General features: G+C 42.1%; 1 protein-coding gene across 1 annotated transcript; it reads left to right on the top strand.

The window, feature by feature from the left end:
• Positions 1-9,367: 9,367 nt before the first annotated feature.
• Positions 9,368-20,482, top strand: hdc (histidine decarboxylase). The gene is made up of 11 exons (XM_083757810.1): positions 9,368-9,502; positions 12,048-12,161; positions 12,285-12,407; positions 13,111-13,248; positions 15,340-15,483; positions 15,612-15,678; positions 15,831-15,993; positions 18,400-18,490; positions 18,724-18,822; positions 19,270-19,371; positions 19,609-20,482. The coding sequence occupies exons 1-11, from the start codon at positions 9,413-9,415 to the stop codon at positions 20,377-20,379; spliced, it is 1,902 nt and encodes a 633-aa protein (XP_083613936.1). The 5' UTR covers positions 9,368-9,412; the 3' UTR covers positions 20,380-20,482.
• Positions 20,483-21,678: the final 1,196 nt, after the last annotated feature.

Genomic DNA, 21,678 nt, shown 5'->3' with positions numbered 1-21,678 from the left:
CTGAAGAACCGGAGCAGGCCCCGTCCATCCCTGGAGATGGGCCACTAGCTGTGGGGACGGGGCCTCCTGTAACCCCGGCACCCATTGGTGCTGGCGTGATACGGGTGGTGGGGACAAAAGGGATGCCTCCTGCATGGCTGGCCCCTCAACAGAGGGAATGAAATGGATATTGAACCCCAAGTTGGAGAAGACGTCTTTGAGCCTGCAGCCCTCCATCCAAGCCGAGTTGTCCAATTGGACCAGGTGTCCACGGCTGTAATAGGGTCTCAGGAGCTGGCAAACTACTTGCTCAACTACAGGTGTCCTGCTGTGCCTCTGGAGCTGTCCTGGGCAGTATGGGTACACATTGCAGATATAGCCTGAACTGACGTCACAGAGCAGGGCCAGGTGGAGAGCGCAGGGAGTGTGCTGATATGAAAGGGAACATTTCTTCACAGCGAGATGTTGACCAGGTGTGTATAAGGTCTGACAGCGCCTGGTTAGGTGGCTATAGAAAGCAGACAGAGCCTCCATCTTGTCATCATCCTGCAGTCTGGACAAAGACAGAAGGCTGCTCTGGAAGCTGCTTCTCTTTAAGATTCCCTGCCATCTGTCCAGCATTGGGGCCGGGTCTCTTCCCGAGCCACAGTCCTCCCGTGAAGACAGACCACATTGTAGAACGATGGAAAACCATGTTAAGGCCTCAGTGTACTGCTCCTCTGAGAGATCTGTGGCCTGCTCTCTGCCATGGCAGGAACCGTTAGCTCTTGCTTTCATAGCACCAGCCCTTTTGGTTAGCTCCTGGACAGCTTCTCTGTTCAGCAGCTCCAGTAAAAGTGCCTGGGCTGTGTAGTGCTCCTTGTAAGTGGGCCCTGTCCGCGTCCTGGTGAAAGGCCTCACTCTTTTGGATCTGAATAGGTTTGGCAGACATAGGCTATCCACCTGCGAGGCAGTGTTTGTGCTATCATCCACTACATGGCACTCCTCTGAAGTCCAGGCACACTCCTTCACTGACAAAACTTGGGCTTTCATTTCAGCCCCTCGCCTCAGCAAAGGCTATGTCGAGTCAGGATCGTCTCTCCTCACAAGAAGGATCCGCTGTTGTGAAACCTTGTCCAAGTTGGCAACAGATATGATGTTACTTGTCCTGAATTTCTACTGATACCTTATTTGCTTTAACTAAGTGGAGAGGGCACAGTGAAGAGCTATATGCATGTGCTCTATGTTGTGCTCTAACTACAGAAGTGCAGGGTTTATGAACTTCCCTCGGGTGAAATACATTCTCTGACACCCACATGGGGTATAGCTACAGTGGCAGCTGATCACTTGGGATTGACTGAAAGAATGGTGCAAGACAACCGTGTCTTAGCAACCTGCAAACAACTTTATCAACCACAGTGTAGCTCTCTGGTGTCATGTATTTGTCTGCATTGTGTGACTTAAGGGCTTTGGTTTGGTCTTATCTACCCATAGTAAAACACCACTTTGTGCTCATAGTTTGTCATGCGGTAGCCTATACTAGTCTCCACAACAAAGAATCTGTTATCTAAGAGTATTAGAGTAAAACATATTTTTGTTTGTTTTTCTTCAGACAATGCAGCAGAATAATAACAAACTATATGATTAAACCGTGAAAACATAAAAAAATAAAAAGAATCACACCCGTGTGAAGTGAGTGGTGCAACTCCATGTGGGGGTCCCCGGGAGGTCCCCGGAAGTTCCAGACCCACAGGAACACACCCAGGGGGCCGAGCCGATTCCGGCGAGCCACCCCACGTCCAAAACGGTTGAGAAATGACAGTTACCGTGTGGGGGTCCCTCTACTGTACTGTACTGTTACTGTACTGTACTGGCACACCGAAATCATCATATATACAGTTAATATGTGCATGTGTGTTAGGTTGCGCACAGGTGGTGAAAAACAACCATGCTATTTTCGTGCTCAGACCCAGGCACCCAGGCAGCCAGCCACACACATAGCTCCGCAAGGGGCCGCTCAAAAATAAGAGAGAGAGAGAGAGTGCAAAAAAAGATGTGCATATAATCTTGATATATTCCACTGTGCTCTGACCGTCTGGTGCGTTGTCCTAGAAACTTTCTACATTAAAGAATTATGTAGAAAAGGCCTCTATTTACTGGTTTTGAATCACAGAACGAAAACTTTTCAGACATCTAGCCTTCATCAGTGTGTGCACTGATGAGGATTGTACTGTAGGTGTAAAAAGTGTGTGAAATTCACAACTAAACACGATTATGTTCATATTTAGACATCGGAATACTCCATTTTACTCTGAGAGTGTCTGAGGATTCTGCTGTGTAAGGTCACGCAATGTGCAGGTTAAGGTAAACCCATATTTGTGTCAAACTGCCAAGCCTATTCCCACATTTCATTTAGGGTCGGGGAAGAGAGCAGTGGAGAGGAGACATAAAAAACTGGAGAGACGAATAAGAACCCCTTGTTGGGCAAATAGTCTTAAAATAATGGTTACTTGAACGGTTCCCATGTCTTATGTGGGAAATAATATCTCTAATAAGTCTCTTGTGAATTCAGTGGAAAAACACATTATGTTCATCTTATGCCATAATACAACTAGAAGTAGCAGTGCCTGCAAAAACTGCATGGTCTAGACTATAGCTGAAAACACATGTAAAGAATATTTAAATCCATAATTTGTAACTTTTCAAGTGACTTATATTTTCGGTACTAGAGCAGTACTAGAGCAGACCAAGTGCCGAGCCAAAGGTGAAGTTTCGCAAATAGTATGTTGTTTTTCATGGTTTTGGACGATAAAAAAATAAGCTTTTCAACGACATACAAAAAAATTATATACTGTTAGTATTGTTTTTCATGGTTTTTGACGATAAGAAAATTTACCCATTCTAAAAAACAGTGAATACAAATTTCAATGTCGTTTTTCATGGTTTTTGACGACATAAATATAGCATGTCGTTTTTCATGGTTATCGACGATAAAAAAAAAACTGAAAATCATGAAAAATTACATACTATATTCAGGTAGTTGCGACTTATGACTAAATATAGTATGTCATTAGGAACCATCTATAGTGGCCACCAGCTGCTGTTTGGTCCCCATCTAGTGTCCATCAGCAGACACTACATGTGTCTGAAGATATGATGGATTCTATTAATAATAACAACAGTTCATATTGGTTTGATTGAAAACTTTAGAGCTAGATTACTGATATTATCTATGATGATTGATTTTGAATTTATTTTGTAAAAGATTGGCCCTTCCCACACATTTTGGAAGCAACTTAAGCCCAGTTTCCACTACCATGGCCCCACACCGCCTACTTGTACCTCCATTTCCACTACAAGGAATTGGGCCACTGGCCTACTTGGAACGATGCAAGTTGGAAATGAATGCCCCACCCAGATATTATGTCTGTGTCCCTTTTATGCCCATATATGGAGTTCTTTGTCAGGCATGCCCAGCTCCATATATGGTGATCTAGGGGTGATCAGGTGTGATCAATTGGCTAATTTGGGCCCTGTCCAGAGTCTGGGCAGGGGCCCAGTCCAGAGCCTCTAGAGTGGTGCCGGTTGGGCACTGGCCTACTTGGAATGATGCAAGTTGGGAAAAAAGCAGAGCGGCGCAAGTACTGTTTTCGGCTGCGTATGTCGGTGACACCCTCGGCCAATCAGGAACCACCGTTTTTACATAAACAATTAAACATACTTGTCACAGGGCAGCCCATGCCCTATACATATACACTGATGGAGAACAATGCTCATACCTAAATTACACAATTGCATCCCTATAACTTCGCCGGCCGGCTTGGAAGACTGTTGATATGGACATGAGTGCATATTTATATTATTGGTAACTCGCAGTGAATGGTGGAAGAGAACACAGTATGTTGTCAATTGTGTTTAATTATGATTTGTTTGGCACCTGGCTCTCCTGCAGTACTGGTGATACTCTTGACTGAGTGGAGGAAGGTACCAAGTGCTAGAGAGCAGGGGGAGAACATGCAAACTCCACACAAAAAGGCCCTTTCGCCAACCCCGCCTTCGGAGTTTTCTATTTATCTTGATGTGTAATGTATCTGAAATGTATTCGAATTGGTTTAGTTAAAGTAGGTAATTGTGTAAGTTAACTCATGGGCCATGGTTAGCCAGATGTTGAGTTAAGTGGGTTACCAATTACAGAACTGTTCCTTGGTATAGTCTTGCCTAGTATAAGAGGGAGGCTGCAGGGGCAGCGAGTCAGTTCAGTTTGAGGCAACACCCAGGGAGAGCTGCGAGGCTCTCCCTGTCATTGCAGGGTTTATAGCCTACACAGTTTCTCAAGTTCTGGGTTTGTTTCCCTAATTTGTTTTCAAGTGTTTTTCTATGTTGTCTTTTTCTAAGTTAGTCTTTAGTGTTTTGTTTTGTTCGAGGCCTTTCCACTGTGAATAACCTGCATCGGGGAGAAATAAAACACCCTAAAAGGTATTGCTGGATTCTGTCACTTTTTGGAGCCTTTAGCCACTCGGCCAACTTTACAATACTAATACATAGTTACGTCATCAGCCAATCCCTGATTAAATGTGGAGCAGTCCAGGCTCAATAGCTGCAGCTTGGTATAAAAGGTTGTTGAGAGAGGAGGATGGAAGGCTGGAACACCATGCCAATTGAAAAACAATGATTGAATGTTATGTGTGGTGTTTTTAGTACAGCGGCTAACAGCCATATTGTGAGAGAACCTTTCACTCGGTGATACAAGCGTGAAATTTGGCATGAACATGCCTCTGGGTCACCTCTTTAACTTTTTCAACCGAGCCAACGCAAATTCCAAAATGGCGGCCATTTTTCAAGATGGCCGCCAAATACAAAAAACCTTTTGTGTCGTTTTTTTTTTTATATACTTATTTTTTAGTTTTTATTTTTATTTTTCATACTGAAGTGGCTAGAGCCATATTGTGAGAGAATCTTTCACAAGGTGATACAAGCGTGAAATTTGGTACAAGTCATCTTTGAAGGTCAATCTTCGACTTAAGAAACCGAGCCACTTGAAAATCAAAGATGGCGGACATATATTTCAAGATGGCCGCCAAGATTATACTGATTCTACGTTTCAGCTTATCTTTGCCTATACGTTTGTGATGGCAATCACCAAATCACCAAATAGCACTCCTATAGTGTTTTGAACATTTGCAAACAGGAGTTAACATTTATAACAAAACATAAAAAAACACGCCATAGGGACACTCAGGGATTAAGGCGAGACACCCCAGGTGAATAGGGAAAAAAAGTTAAATAATAGTGATGAATAGTAATGAAATTATGTTTAAATATGCAAATTAGGCATATGCGCTAATTTGCATATCCTGTTTGCAAATGTTCAAAACACTATAGGAGTGCTATTTGGTGATTTGGTGATTGCCATCACAAACGTATAGGCAAAGATAAGCTGAAATGTAGAATCAGTATAATCTTGGCGGCCATCTTGAAATATATGGCCGCCATCTTTGATTTTCAAGTGGCTCGGTTTCTTAAGTCGAAGATTGACCTTCAAAGATGACTTGTACCAAATTTCACGCTTGTATCACCTTGTGAAAGATTCTCTCACAATATGGCTCTAGCCACTTCAGTATGAAAACTAAAACTAAAAAATAAGAAAATAATATAAAGAATAAAATAATATATATATAAAAATAAATAAAAATCTATCTATCTATAATGGTGAAATTTTTCCTAAAATTTGTAAGAAATGTAGACATAGGCTAACATTTAGATGTGGCGGCCATCTTGAAATAGCACCGCCATATTGTATTCTTGGATGGCTCGGTTAAAAAAGTTAAAGAGGTGACCCAGAGGCATGTTCATGCCAAATTTCACGCTTGTATCACCAAGCGAACAACCGTTCCAATGATCAGCTATATTGCACAAATGTTGTGTGCGTGTGTACATCTGTAATCCACGTAACCCGAGAACCGTTCGCCCCACCGACTTCAAATTCGACACACACGTTCCACACACCCACAGGGAGTGCAGTGCCCGGTCTCGAGTCGGCCGCACCCACGGTTGTCCAGAACCGCCACAAAAGGCCTTTTTTATGTGGCGGCCATCTTGAAAAATGACCGCCATGTTGGATTTTTCGCTGGCTCGGTTAAAAAAGTTAAAGAGGTGACCCAGAGGCATGTTCATGCCAAATTTCACGCTTGTATCACCAAGCGAACAACCGTTCCAATGATCTTCTATATTTCACGATGTTTGTGTGCGTGTGTACATCTGTAATCCACGTAACCCGAGAACCGTTCGCCCCACCGACTTCAAATTCGACACACACGTTCCACACACCCACAGGGAGTGCAGTGCCCGGTCTCGAGTCGGCCGCACCCACGGTTGTCCAGAACCGCCACAAAAGGCCTTTTTTATTTGGCGGCCATCTTGAAAAATGACCGCCATATTGGATTTTTCGCTGGCTCGGTTAAAAAAGTTAAAGAGGTGACCCAGAGGCATGTTCATGCCAAATTTCACGCTTGTATAACCTTGTGAAAGATCGTTCCTATTATCTGCTGTACTATTTGGAGAAAAAACATACCAGCCTGTTGAACTCTATGCAATGCCTCAGTACTGCTTCCAGCCACTAATTCGGTCATCAGGCCTACTACAGATTATAATTAAACGGTTTTTTTGTGCCAACGGTTCTCTCACCACACTGAACCCCCAAATGAGCATAGTAACTCAAATCAGTGTTCATACTGAAACGCAGTCTTTGTGACTGAAGTTCCTGTCATCTGTGCCCCAATAATAATGGAATAAATCAATGTCTTTCATAGTGTATGCGGTAAGAGCGATGTTACATTAATAAGACAAAGCACAATGTGGCTATTGTACTCCTATGTCCCTGTTTTGGTAGGAAACAATATCTGATGAAAGCAGTTTTTAAGGTAATTGTGAAATTACCTCTCTAATGGAAGCTCAAGCATAGGTTTGTGATATCAAAGCCTATCTATTTCATTGCTGATCCAGAACCGCTTGTATATTCAAAGAAGATTGCTTCACCCGTCAGAATTGAATGTTGTACCTCACATATCTGACTCCATTGAAAGACATTGATTAAGTCTTTAATATCTTAGGAGGAATTTTAGGTTAGGTTTAACCGTTTAAGCATTATTTACTGAAAGGCTTTCACTGTGGTTCCGCGCAGGTCAGTGTTGGATAAAAAAGTAGTGGTAGTAGTAGTAGTAGTCGTCGTCACTTTGAGTGGCAGCGTGCCGTGCCTCCACCATATTGAGCTACGATACACATGCCCCAGAGCCGGAGGAGGTAGGCTATCTACCTTTTATGTCTGATACCTAACACCATACCGAAAATCAAATGTGTCACCTAAAGCCAAATCGTTACAAGTTCCTCCCCAGCTATGAGGTCCACATTGGAGTCTATTCTGAGATCCACTTGATTTGTTTTTTCTTTAATGATTTGGTTTATCAGATGGTATGGATACCTAGGGTTTTAATATGACATGTGACACACTTCCAATTCATTTTATGAATATTTGCATTATTGGAATATTGGCACACAAACATTATGCAAAAAATAATTCAGATGTTATAATCATTTTTAATAATTGTCTTTCAAACTGACTACTGCCTATACAGCCTCTTTGGTATGACATTGCTATGTGCTTAGTGCGTTTGTATTATCACTGGATTTACATTCGACCAAAGGGTTTCCCATAGAGAACAAGACGAGAAGCAGGACAATACACAGTAAATACCAAAGAGTGTGAACAGTCCAGGTGCTACCTGAGCTTTTGTTGGAGGTTAAAAGGCACCGATAAGCAATGACGTAGATGGCTTTGCCCACATCATCATATTACCCTTTATTCATCATTCATTTTATAATATTCCCTTTCATAGCCTACCATTTATTTGTTTAGAACATCCAATGCAAACATAAAAGATAGCCTATACTCCCTATAGCAAAGCCATGCTGTGTAAAACATTCAGCCAACTTGATTATGGGATAACCAGTGACTGTTAAATCAATGCATTTAATTATGTGGACAGTGTCATTGCTTTTAAAGGTTTATTTCTCTGGTTATCAAAATGCAAAGGAGTTTGACAGAAGCCTCAAAATAACCATAGATTAAAGCAAAGAGTTTTATCTTTAAAGATGGCAAGATACAAGGGAATGCAGAACCAGCTTGCAATGCAGTTGCAGAAAGAATGCCCTCCGAAACCTAAAACCTCCCATCTTTACACCCCTATGGTTTTCAGATAGCATAGAATTCCTTTGCCCATGTCATCCTAATGATCAAATAAGCCGAAAAGTTCAGACAGCTTCCCTGTTTGTGTGCCTTCCAGGTTTGTGTGCCATTATTCCAATAATGGCAATATTCATAAAATGAATTGGAATAGTGTCACATGTCATATTAAACAAGCAAACAAATCAAATTTGACCTGGGGACCCCCGAAAATAATCATATTTGACCTCCACAGATAAACAGGCGTTGTGAGCTTGCAGATGGGCTATTTCTTTCATTTTTTTGCATCTTTCTTATATTATTTGACAATTTGGCCAATGTTTGACCAGTTATTATGGTATAGTTTGTTGATTACTTTTGATGCAGTAATGTTAATTTCAAATCACTTCACTGTCATCTGGGGACCCCCAACAATCAAGTGGACTGTGGAGGACCCCCCTGGCTGTGGGTCCCGACCCACATTTTGAGAACTACTGTGCTATAGGTGACTAGGTCCTGTCCTGTTTTCACTCTTTCACTCTAAACAGATCAACAGCTTGTAGGTCTGCTATTTTTGCAGAATGTTCGCCCCCAAGAATATGGATGGAGGCTATGGATCCGTTAACTTGTCACCACCAGTGCTCCAGGAGAGTAAATATTTAGCAAACTTTTAATGTGGCTTTTGTTCGCCCCCAAGAATATGGATGGAGGCTATGGATTTGTGTCTTTAACTTGTCACCACCAGTGCTCCAGGAGAGTAAATATTTAGCAAACCTTTAATGTGGCTGGGTTTGGCCCATGGCACTGAAGATGGAAGGACCACATGTACAGGATGCAGAATGTACTGTATTTGTTCAGTGGTCCATATGAGTCACTGGTTTAGGGCGTGTTCATCATAGTAGGGTGATATAGGACTATATAGCTCTGTGATCTCTCCCATGCACCAAACACAACAGCCACTTGTCACGCAGCCACTTGTCAGCACCTCTCTGTGGACAGTGCTCCCTTGCCTTAACAATGCAAGCTGAGGAATACAATCGAAGAGGTGAAATTGGGTTATATTTCATATATTTTGATACCTTTTATATTGAATCGGTCATGAATTTAAAGTTCAAATGAAGTTTATACTGTGTCTGTGTCGTCGTTTCTGCAGCCAAAGAATTGGTGGACTACATCACGTCGTACCTCAGCTCCATTAGAGAGAGGAGGGTGATTCCAGATGTGAAGCCGGGTTACATGAGGGAGCTGATCCCTGACTGCGCCCCAACAGAACCGGAGGAGTGGGAAAAGGTTTTCCAGGACATTGAGAGAGTCATCATGCCTGGGGTAAGTTTTCTGACTGTGTCAACTCTAAATGCAGCAGAGCTTTGATTCGATCGACAAAATGTTTTTTTCAGTTGTCAGTGTCACTCCCTTCATTGACGACTCTGTTGGTTTCTGTTACTGGTAGCTTTATTAATGATATGGGAATAACGCCATATGGGAAATGCACATCCGGAAAACAAACCTTTACCAAAATAAGATTACTGAACATGGAAAATAAATATAACAAAAATAATGACAATTACGGCAGCCAAATCGGCAGCCAAACCCAAGTGTTTGTAAAAAGAAAAGAAAAAAAGAGAGAATTTTGTAATCCGTTGTTTCTCAAAGTAGGGTCTGGGGACTCCCAGGGGTCCTTGAGGTGGTTCATCTTGTCAGCAATTAAAAATCACACCCGTGTGAAGTGAGGGGTGCTAATATATTAAAGTCTAACTCATGTTGATTAGGTGATGTAATGGTGATTCTTCTTCTTGTCGTGTCCACAAGTTGTTGCCGCTCTTTTCTGCTTGCTGCATTCCGTCGTATCTCTGGTGGGGATGTACAGACGGTCATGTACATGTACAGACGGGATGTACATCTGCCAGGATGTACAGACGGTCTGTGGGTGTAGGTTTCAGACAGCCTGTGATAAGGCGGCAGCTGGCATTAAGGGCGGGATCCACCCTCTTGGCAAGGGCAGATCGCTCCCACACTGGGCAGGCATACTCGGCAGCTGAGTAGCAGAGCGCTAGTGCGGTTGACTTAAGAGTCTGTGGGTTAGCACCCCAGGTTGTGCCAGTGAGCTTGCGGATTATGTTGTTCCTCGCACTCACTTTAAACTTGGTCTTCTCTGTGTGGGTCTTAAATGAGAGACATCTATCCAGGGTTACCCCTAGGTAGACAGGGTGCTCACAGTGTTCAAGGGGGGTATCTGACCAGCTGACCTTCAGTTAGCGCTTGGCTTCACGATTTCGCAGGTGGAAGGCACACACCTTATATGGGTTTGCACGTAGGTGGTTCTCTTCAAAGTAGGGTGTTAGCTCTGCCAGAGCATTGGAGAGTCTGTCTTCCACAACTTTGAAGTCAGTGGCTTGCCTTGTGCACCTATGCCGAGATAGTCTGCATAGATGTAGCACCGAGTGTCTGCACTTCTGGTGCAGACACTCTGGTGTAGAGTGTAGTGTCGTTGGTGTAGATGTTAAAGAGAAGTGGTGCAAGCACACTTCCCTGTGGTGGTGATTACATCACCTAAACAAATGTAATGTTTAATGGCCATTCATTGTCAATGGCATTCAATGTTTGTGTTAGGGCAATGTTTGTGTTTGCACACACCCTCAAAGCTGGACATATAGGACAAAGAAATCACACTTGTGTGAAGTGAGGGCCGCATCACACAGGAAACGTGCTTGTCTCCCCTCTGCTGATCACTCTGTTTCCCATTTATTTCTAAGGAACACTGCTCTCAATGAGGACATTATCACTTTTACAGTAAAGGTCAGGTTACAGATCCTTCCCACCAGACTCAACCTTTCCCTCCACCCGTGTACCTCATTGTTTGCATCACACCACAGGGCTTGCTTGTTGCAGAAACCATGTCACACATTCTGAATCGATATGCCTATAAAGGTCTTTACACGCCACAACAGAATAGTTGATCTCATAACAAAGGACATATCTAAACATTTTGCACTGGCTGTGGAAATGTACAAACCTTCCATGTTCCATCACTTCACATGCACATGCACATATCTCTGCTACACCAGATGTTGAAACAGATCAGTTTCCATTCTTGAAGTGGCCTACACCTTTGATTCTAGCTTAGAAGAAGCCTTTGTGACCAAAGTAAATACCAGGCACTCCTCCAGACCATCACAGAGCTAGGTACACACACACACACACACGCACGCACGCACGCACGCACGCACGCGCGCACGCACGCGCGCACGCACGCGCGCGCGTACTCAACCAGAAGAAGTCCTTATGATCTAGTTCCCCCCAGTTTAAGGACACTCATGGGAAAAAATGCTTTTTTCTACGCAGCCACTACTCTGTGGAATGCACTCCCTCCAGCCCTGAAATCCCTAAATTCTATTGCAATATTTAGGAAAGACCTGAAATCATGGCTCCATCTATACACTCACTGGTCATAGTTAGCTTCCGACCCTGGATAGCCCATCTCCCATGCTCAGGACTATTCTCTCCTATGTATATAGCTCCCAGCCTTATATATAAGGATTATTTATTATATGTTCCATGGTTGTTGTACAGTATGTATGTGTATAGTTTCATGTTACAAAGTGGACCACAATGGAAACAAGTGAAGGCTTTTTTGTGTCTAAGTCCATTTGGCGTTTTTTTTAAATGATGTCATTTTCTGTAATGTTCTTAAACTGCCAATAAAGTATTCTATCTATCTATCTATCTACACACACACACACACACACACACACACACACACACACACACACACACACACACACACACACACACACACACACACACACACACACACACACACACATCCATATCTGTAAACAAATACATGCACTGTTCTAATGCTGCTCTGCAGGTGGTTCACTGGCAGAGCCCTCACATGCATGCCTTTTACCCTGCCCTGACGTCGTGGCCCTCCATGCTGGGAGACATGTTGGCAGATGCTATCAACTGCATTGGATTCACCTGGGTAAGGGGAGAACTATTTGTGATAGTAATAGTAATATTAACATATTAGTGTGTACCCAATGTGGTGCATAAAACTCAAACACTGTATAAGTGACGAAGACGAATTAATGATGGTTTTGGTCAGGCTTCCAGTCCAGCATGCACAGAGTTGGAGATGAATGTGATGGACTGGCTGTGTAAAGCACTGGGCCTTCCTTCTTTCTTCCTGCATCACCACCCTGACGGCACAGGAGGAGGCATACTGCAGGTACAGACAGGACTAATTTATATAGTAGCATCAATAACACAATGTAGAAATACTCCATTACAAGTAAAAGCCTGGAATTCAAAATGTAAAGTGCAAATAAAACAAATAAAAAGGTTTTTAATATTTAATATCATATTGTCTATGTCCCTCAAAGTTATTTCTAATGGTTTGAGCCTCAATCACCACTCTGATATAACCAGTCCTTGTCATTTCTTTCTGGACTTTGAAAGAAGTTTTAGCTGCAGTACCACAATGTCCTGAGGTGGTGGGGGTGCTGATATGCAGATTATTTAATATTTGAGTCATTATAATACTGATGCTAGATAAAACCAGGCTTGTTTCCATTCCAAGTACAAAAGTATTAGTATCAGACAAATGTCTACATAAAATGCTATTTACACAAGTTACATTTAGTCACCAATGCAGTGACAGCAGTCATACAAAAGTTTAAAAAAGGACAAATAACGAGAAAACTGCAACAATGAGTGGAAATCTATACTTTAGGGCAGATTCATTTTCTTTCTTTTACTACATTGCTTCTAATGCTTTTAGGCATCAACTACCCCAAAACAGTTTTGCAGCCTGAAAAATCTAAATCAGATTTATTTTTAAATAAGTGCTGTTATTTCCAATAATCTGGTTATTTTGAACAAAAAAGTAGTTATTCGAGGATAATTTGTAGTTGCGTTCTCTCTCCTGGTAGAGCACGGTGAGTGAGAGCACCCTGGTAGCGCTGCTGGCAGCCAGGAAGGACATGATCCTTCAGCTGAAGAAAGAACTCAACCAGGACGTCAACGACGGCATCCTCAACTCCAGACTGGTGGCCTACGCTTCAGACCAGGTCAGGGAGGGTCACTCATTCTGACCTGAGATCAGATTCTAAAAATGTCTTCTACATCCTGACAGTTTTCTGAAAAAGCTATGTTTCTGTGTCAGTCGTTCTTCGATTTTTCAAAAATAGCAGACCTACAAGCTCGTGGCGCGCTATGAGCTTGTAGATCTGCTATTTTTCAATAGCTAAAGCATAACATAATGCTAACACACCAAAAGGGGTTCCCGCCCAAAATGGGTTAAAGAGCTCCATTCTCATTAAGAAAGCACACTTGGTACTATATGCTTTCGCTTTCACTTACGTATGGTAAGTTATTACCAGTGTGGTTATAAGTAGTGCATGTGTTACGTATTCAAACCGTGTAAATGTTTGATGCATTCTCATTTGTTAGTGTTACTCATTTTATAGCTATAGGCTACCACTGCAATCTCAGGATTAAACGTTGAGTTGTAGTTTTAATATGAATAACACATCAGATTCAGAACATTTTGTGATTGACATTGCTCGACTACGTAATATATGTACTAGTGTAATGTAAAAGTAACTACGTTTGAACTGGGGACCTACAACCCTGACAAGTACTTGTATTGGTTGAGGCCTTACATGAACCACTCCATACTGGTTAACAAGCTTAAAGCTATTGGTTTTGATAGCACATCAGCGAGCTGGATGCAATCCTACCTGGAGGGGAGAGAACAGATGGTGGAGGTGAACGGAACACTGTCCCCCCCCCCTCCCAGTGAGCTGTGGCGTCCCACAAGGAAGCATACTAGGGCCTTTACTGTTCCTAATATATGTTAACGACATGACATCAGCTTGTGACTGCAACTTGTTCCTGTTCGCAGACGACTCAGCACTGCTGGTCTCGGACAGGAACAAACTGCAGGTTGAAAAGACCCTCAGCTCTGAACTCGGTAGAATCTGCACCTGGCTCGCTGATAACAAACTATCTTTACACCTGGGAAAAACTGAATCCATTCTCTTCGGATCAAATAGTAATCTCAGCAAGGCAGATGGCTTCTTGGTTAGAGTGGGTGACAATATTATCACACAAAAAGATGAAATTACCTACCTAGGTTCCATCCTGGAGGCCAATCTTTCCGGTGATAAAATGGCCACCAACGTAATCAAAAAAGTCATTCAAAGAACAAGATTCCTTTACAGGATCTCCTCACTGGTCAACAAAAACACCTTGAAGACCTTAACAGGAGCCCTCGTACAAGGTTTCTTTGACTATGCATCCACCTCTTGGTACCACAGCACCTCAAAGGCCCTTAAAACAAGGCTCCAGACCTCCCAAAACAAACTGGTCAGGCTCCTACTTGGCCTCACCCCCCGAACCCACCTCACCCCTGCCCACTTTGACAGGCTGGGATGGCTTAGGGTCGACGACAGAGTACAGCATCTTGCAATGGGTCTGGTCCACAAGATTCGATACACCACCAAGATACCCATGTACCTGTCTAAATACTTCCTTAATGTAAACGAAGTCCACACCCACAACACCAGAGGGAGTGCAACAAACCATGTACAACCCAGATTCGGCACAAACAAGGGACTAAATTATTTTCGCTCCTATGCCACCAAAATGTGGAACGCCCTACCAACAGTCATTAAGACATGTGAATCCCTTGACTCTTTCAAAACTGCTCTCAAAGGGCACCTACGGATGGCTGCAATTCGAAACTGGCCTCTGTAAAATCTGAATCCCCCCCACCGCCCCCCCCCCCTCCCCCCCTTTCCCCTCACTGCATCTTTTCCCTTTTTGCTTCCTATATGATGAATTCCTGTTCTGTTCTTTAACTACATAGAAGTGTCTATTTGTATGTCTCTAAATGTTTTGATGAATTGAACAATGTGGACCCTGTTGTAAACAAGTGTAATGCTTAATTGGGTCGTCCACTCACAGTTAACAGTCTTTGTATTGAGTTTGTGCTTGAAATGTACTGTAATTCTACAAACTGTTAATAAATATTTCAATCAATCAAACATTTAGTTTGACTCGGTTCCACACATAAATACTGTGAAAATAATACTCACTTGTAGATCTGCCAATGTTTGATCGGTTTTCATAGTTTGTTGATTACTTTGACCACCCAGGCACACTCCTCTGTGGAGAAAGCAGGACTGATCTCACTGGTGAAGATCAGGTTTCTGCCTACTGACGAACACTGTTCCCTGAGAGGGGAAACTCTGAAACAAGCCATTGAGGAGGACAGGAGCAAGGGCCTGGTTCCTTTTATGGTAGGCACATGTTGCTAGAAGTAGAACAGGAACTCAGACATGCCTTTTGTTGATTTACATTTAAATACTCGGGACAGTACAAGATTCTGATCGGATTGAAGTGTTGTTTTTGTGTTGCTGTTGTACAGCTGTGTGCCACTTTGGGAACTACAGGAGTATGTGCCTTTGATAAGCTACCTGAACTGGGGCCAGTGTGTAAGTCAATTTGTGAACTCTTATATATTTATATCTTATATCTTTATATCTTCATTAACATTGCTACAAATATTTCAATGTCAACTCAATTTAACTTCATTTGTGTATTGATCATTGTAGAGTTTTAATTCTTTGTGTATTGTATTTGACAGGTGCACAGGAGGGGCTGTGGCTCCATGTTGATGCTGCGTATGCTGGCTCCGCATACTTCTGCCCCGAGCTGCGCTGGTCGCTGGAAGGCATCGAATTTGCACATTCCTTCGTCTTCAATCCGTCCAAGTGGATGATGGTCCACTTCGACTGCACTGCCTTCTGGTGAGCATTACCTCTTACTTATGTAGGCCTCGTAAAACTAAATATGCGTAGTAATGGTAAAATCCTGACAGTTCATGCCATTTAATGAAAAACCCTCACAAAAAAACATGCAGTAATCCTGGTCTCTATACTGCCTCCCCCTGGTCAGCATGTGCGCCTGATGGAGGGGAAAGGAACCGGTTGGAATAACATGTTCCTTCTGTACGTTACGTGACGTCCAACCAGGGACAATTCCCCCTGTCGGGTGATAAGAAGCAACCTGCTCACTCCTCATGCATTGAAGGAAGCATGAGCTTTGTTCGGGGCTCTCCCCAGCTTAGCAGAGGGAGAGTAGTTAGCCTATTATTTATTTAATTATTACATTTCCTGTGTAGTGGACACAATCTTAAAGAACCAAGTCTTTATTCATAATTCTTAACTAGAACTGCACTCTGTCGAGTGCATACTTGCTTGTTGCACACTAGTAGGCCATAAATGGCCAACTAGTGCGCAAGCAGAGCGCGCAAGTACTTTCGACCGCTGTAAACTGTCAAATCTCAGTATATCTGTGAAGGAACGTTTGAAATGTATAATTATTAGGTGTAACTATTTGCTACCTACCTACTTTATGCATATAAACACCTAGTATTATTAAGTATGGTTCAAGTTTCTATCTATATAAGAAATACAGTTTTATCGATGTAGATATATTCTAGATCCCTTTTTAGTTTTTCAAAGAAAAATAAATCATTGATATGTGATGAAAAAAAAGGTATATAAACTTAATTAAAATATATTATACAGTATAATTATTTATTATTTATTGTAAATTGTCAATTGTTTTAAATGTATTTCATCTTGGACTATAGTGATATTAATACTAAATATATATCTTAGGCCAGCAATAAAGAAGGTAAATTTCCCCTTTATGCGTTTACTAAACAAACTAAAGACAAACATTAAACCTGTGTATAGGAGGGGCTAGCATCCCTCAAAAATCAAATCAAGTTGGCAATCGTCCAGATAAGAAAGGGCTAAAGATAAAAATCTCTTTAGCCCTATATACCTCATAGTACTCAGTTCTTTAGGTCAATGGTCCCCTCTGAAAGTATATAGATTCCTGTCAGTGTCTGAAAGTATACTGTATATATTCTCTTTGTAGAATAGAACTTTGTCCTATAACTTCACGCTCTATGGTCTGACCTGCTCAGTGGTTCTTAGGCCAGTTCTTTAGGTCAATGGTCCCCTCTGAAAGTATATAGATTCCTGTCAGTGTCTGAAAGTATACTGTAATATATCTTCTCTAGAATAGAACTTTGTCCTATAACTTCACGCTCTATGGTCTGACCTGCTCAGTGGTTCTTAGGCCAGTTCTTTAGGTCAGTGGTCCCCTCTGAAAGTATATATATCTTCTCTCTCTAGAATAAAACTTTTTGCAAATATACTTATATATACTTAGATATATACTTAGTTTTTACACACTACACTAACGTTAAGCTTTATGGTTAGCTTTTTGACACTATTGTTACTTTTATACACCCCAGAAACATAATGTTGTATTACTTACGTCATTACTTTGTATTACTTTGCTATTTTATTTTACTGATTATGTATATAGTATACGTATGACTAGCTCTAAATGATGACGTAAGAAATATATATAGTATATATAGTATATAGGCATATACTATATACGTATACATATATACTCTATACTGTATAAAGTGTGTAGTTGTAAGTTGATTAGCGGTATACTGTGGTTACTTTGCGCCAAAAACCGTGACAGCTGTTCCGCCATTTGAGGCTTACGCAGAAAAACATCAAATCTGTGCCTGTGTTGCTGGACCAAATGACCACAAATGACCATATATATATATTTTTTTTTTTGATTTTTTTTTGCGGCTTACGCCTTTTATTGATTTTTTAAGGGACAGACAGTAGGCTGACAGGAAACGGGAGAGAGATGGGGGGATGACATGCGGTAAAGGCCGTGTCGGGTCCGGGAGTCGAACCCGCGGCACACCGCGACTGGATCACCAGTCCGGTGCCCAGACCGTTACGCTACGGCCTGGGCCATGACCATATTTCTCACGTCATCATTAAGAGCTAGTCATACACATACACACCACGTACTCTGGTCCCAGCAGATCAGGCACAATTTGCTATTTTATTTTTTACTGATTATGTATATAGTATACGTATGACTAGCTCTAAATGATGACGTAAGAGATATGGTCATTTGTGGTCATTTGGTCCAGCAACACAGGCACAGATTTGATGTTTTTCTGCGTAAGCCTCGAATGGCGGAACAGCTGTCACGACGAAGGAGACCGGGCGAAAATATTACTTGCGCGCTCTGCTTGCGCAAGTAATTATGGCTTAGTTTGAAAAGCCATTATTGATGATGTATTTTTCTTGTTGCTACAGGGTCAAGGACAAATATAAACTCCAGCAGACCTTTAGTGTTGACCCCGTCTACCTCAGACATGACAACTCACAGGCAGCCACTGACTTCATGGTACCTTTTTAACTAGTTTTTTCCTAATACAATGTTTTTATTTTTTGGTCCTGTAAAGCTACTTTGAATACCTAGAAAAGCACTACAGTAGCCTATATAAATCGTATGCATACATAAATTATGTGTATGTATGTATATATTATGGTATATGACTTCCATCCATTTGAGGATTCAGCGAGTCAGTTTTTGTAATGTAATCATCCGACACCTTACTGTTCTTTTCTTTTGTCCAGCACTGGCAGATTCCCCTTAGTCGCCGTTTCCGTTCTCTCAAGGTGTGGTTTATGATGCGCTCCTTTGGACTGACAAACATCCAGGGTCACATCAGACATGCAAGTGGCATTCCATTCTTTGTACATTTCCTGTTGGGTCTGGTGAAAATAAATATATATAGAAATATATAGAAATGACTGCAGGGATGTGTTTGTGGTATAGTCTATAGACCATAAGGTTATGACTGTGTATCCAAAGATAACCAAACAAGATACAGATACATAGCTTTTTTATCTTAAACTGTTGTTTTGTTTTGTTTTTGAGTGGTGCAACCACACCAAGGAACAGCAATGTCCGTGTTCATGTGTTGGTTCACCTATGTGACGTTAATGAGCACCAGTATGACTATGAGTACCAGTAGGGGCGCTGTTGTGCCAGAAACAGAGAGAGAGAGAGACAGTGCTGCACTGTTGCCTGCTAATGAGAGAGAGAGAGGGGAGTTGCACCACTCAGTTCACACAGGTGATTTTCATTAATATTTAAAAAACAATTCTCCATCCAATTAGGGAATTGAGATGGCAAAGCTCCTAGAATCCCACATTAGGAAAGATCCTAATTTTGAGATTCCTGCAGAAAGACACCTGGGCCTTGTGGTCTTTTGCCTTAAGGTATTTAGCACTCACACTGCAGACTGCATGCATCTTTTCCTTATAACTCCCCAAATATATATTTGGTTGTAAAATAATGCCATGTTTGGGTCAATTATTATCTTTGTAAAGATAAGGTTTTATATAATGTGCCAATAATAGATAATGATTGTTGAAGGTTAAATAGAGACTTAAATGACAACTTAAGTATTTTTGACTTTGCATGACATTAATATATAAAGTAATAATTCTCTGCAGGGGGGAAATGACTTGACCCAAGAGTTATTGAGGAGACTCACACGGTCTGGCACCATGTACCTCATCCCTGCAGAACTTCACACTAAACGCATCATTCGATTTACGGTGACATCACAGTTCACCACAAGTGATGACATCCTCAGGGACTGGGACATCATCTCCAAAACAGCTACCAATCTTCTGGCAGAGATGGAACCTCTCACTGACACAGAGCAACCAACGATAGGGGAAAGTGAGGGACCAAGAGAGCTTTCAAGATCTGACACTGACAACACAGCCAAAGATTGCCCAAAATCTGAGAGAGAGTGTCCTGGCTCCAAGCTCGAAGTGGAGCTGTGGATTGACAAGGCTTGGTCGAAGTCTAGCTCGAGGAGACCGATGCGTTCACTTAGCTGCAACAGTGAACCTTTGGCTTACAACAATATCGGGCCCCTTTCTGGCTATGATTTTGATCCTGCACTTATCCAATCTTTGGGGAATGCCAAAGCAAGGCCTTTACATTCACTTGCAGGGGCAGGCCCCCTATTTAAGATTCCAGAGGTGCCCTCAAATGTTCTGGGTAAGAAGGTCCTAAAAAAGCTTACAAAGATCCACAGTGCACCCCTGTTCTGCAACCAGTTGGTGCAGTGTGGTAGATGCCAGCTGTGTTGTCCAGTGAGGGCTTCGCAGATAGCTACAAAACACTCCTCCAGCAACAGAAGGCTTAGCTTTATGTCTTCTACAGTGGAGGCTCCACTGGAAGCCTCCACTGTACCAGAGTTTCTGGAGTGATTTCTTTCACAATTATACCTAAAGCAGTGCTGTAGATTAGTTTTTTCAGAGGGTATACCATAATTATTCCCTCGCGCATTGGAACATGCATGCGCTGCATGCGCACATATACTTGCGCTTTTAGCCTTAGAGTGTTGGCACAGTGGTGGTTGAGACCGTTGTGTCTCAATCGGTGAAGAGGCTGAAGACAGCGGCCGTTTAGGAGACGGATCAGCTTACAATTCACCCTTTGTCAAGTCCCGCCCATGGTTGAGCCCCTCTTCGCACCTATTGGTTGCCGTTTCGTGGTTGGACAAAAAAACCTCTCTCTCCATCCACTACCATTGAAATAAGGTGGTTTTCAGTTGCTTCGTATGGATACAGTAAAGCACATTGGTCTAAAAGGATAGAACCGAAAAAAGACCTTGCTGTCTTGTTTCCATGGGACCCGAATGGAGGTCTTTTTCGGTGCTATTCTTTTAGGCCAATGAGCTTTAACTGTACTGTGTACTGTTTGCATTTTCTATTGTCTAATAATAATTTAAAAATCAAATAATAATTCTGTGCATTCAATTCTTATTTTAATAATGGAGTGCATTTTTATAGCGCTTTTCTATGCACTACGTGCCTACTAAAAGCGCTTACAATGGTCATTCATACATTTGGTTGGACAGCTGGAAAACTGTCGTGATTCTGTCATGATTGTTGTAACAGCTGAAAACTTCCCAGTTAGATCAATGTTTAAATGATGAAGTTGTAGCATAGTAGACTGACTGACTGACTGCTTCTGCTATATTATTATCACAACATGAAGTTATACCATGATGTCGACCTAAATGGCGTTATGAACAAGGATAGGATGATAAGTGACTAATTCTCGTACCAGTTGCCGTGGGCTCCCCCGGGCCCACCCGCCTCCTCTGGCCGCGGAGCGGGAGTGCACGGCAACTGGCATGAGAATTAGTCAGTAGCCATTGCTAACCAGATGATTCTCAACTACCCCACATGCGTTTTAGACCCTGCACTGACAACCTTGCCAAATGGCTTCTGCCCTGAGTGTACAATAGTTGGGTAGATAGTGGCTCTGAGGATGATACTGGAAAGCGTCAGGGAGCAGAACCTGTGAGCAGTGATCACCTTTATTGTCTTAACATGGTCACAGTACACAGGTCTATAGACGGAATATTAATAATTCCCCTACAAGATGAAAAATAAATCCCAATTATACAATAATCATGTGATTTGCGATTTGTGCAATTCATTTTATATTTCACTCTTGAATAAAAAAAAAAGATCTTGACATACTCATAGTCATCATAA

Source organism: Protomyctophum parallelum (assembly GCF_964188405.1).
Source record: "Protomyctophum parallelum genome assembly, chromosome: 2".
NCBI classification, from domain to species: Eukaryota; Metazoa; Chordata; class Actinopteri; order Myctophiformes; family Myctophidae; genus Protomyctophum; species Protomyctophum parallelum.
The sequence above is the reverse complement of the archived record's forward strand: the minus strand, read 5'-3'. Positions and strand labels throughout refer to the sequence as shown.

Coding starts and splice junctions, on each gene's coding strand:
- hdc (XM_083757810.1), top strand. CDS start 9,413: ATGAGGGAGCTGATCCCTGACTGCGCCCCAACAGAACCGGAGGAGTGG. Junction 12,408..13,110: donor CAGGAGGAGGCATACTGCAG/GTACAGACAGGA, acceptor CTCTCCTGGTAG/AGCACGGTGAGTGAGAGCAC. Junction 13,249..15,339: donor TGGCCTACGCTTCAGACCAG/GTCAGGGAGGGT, acceptor TTGACCACCCAG/GCACACTCCTCTGTGGAGAA.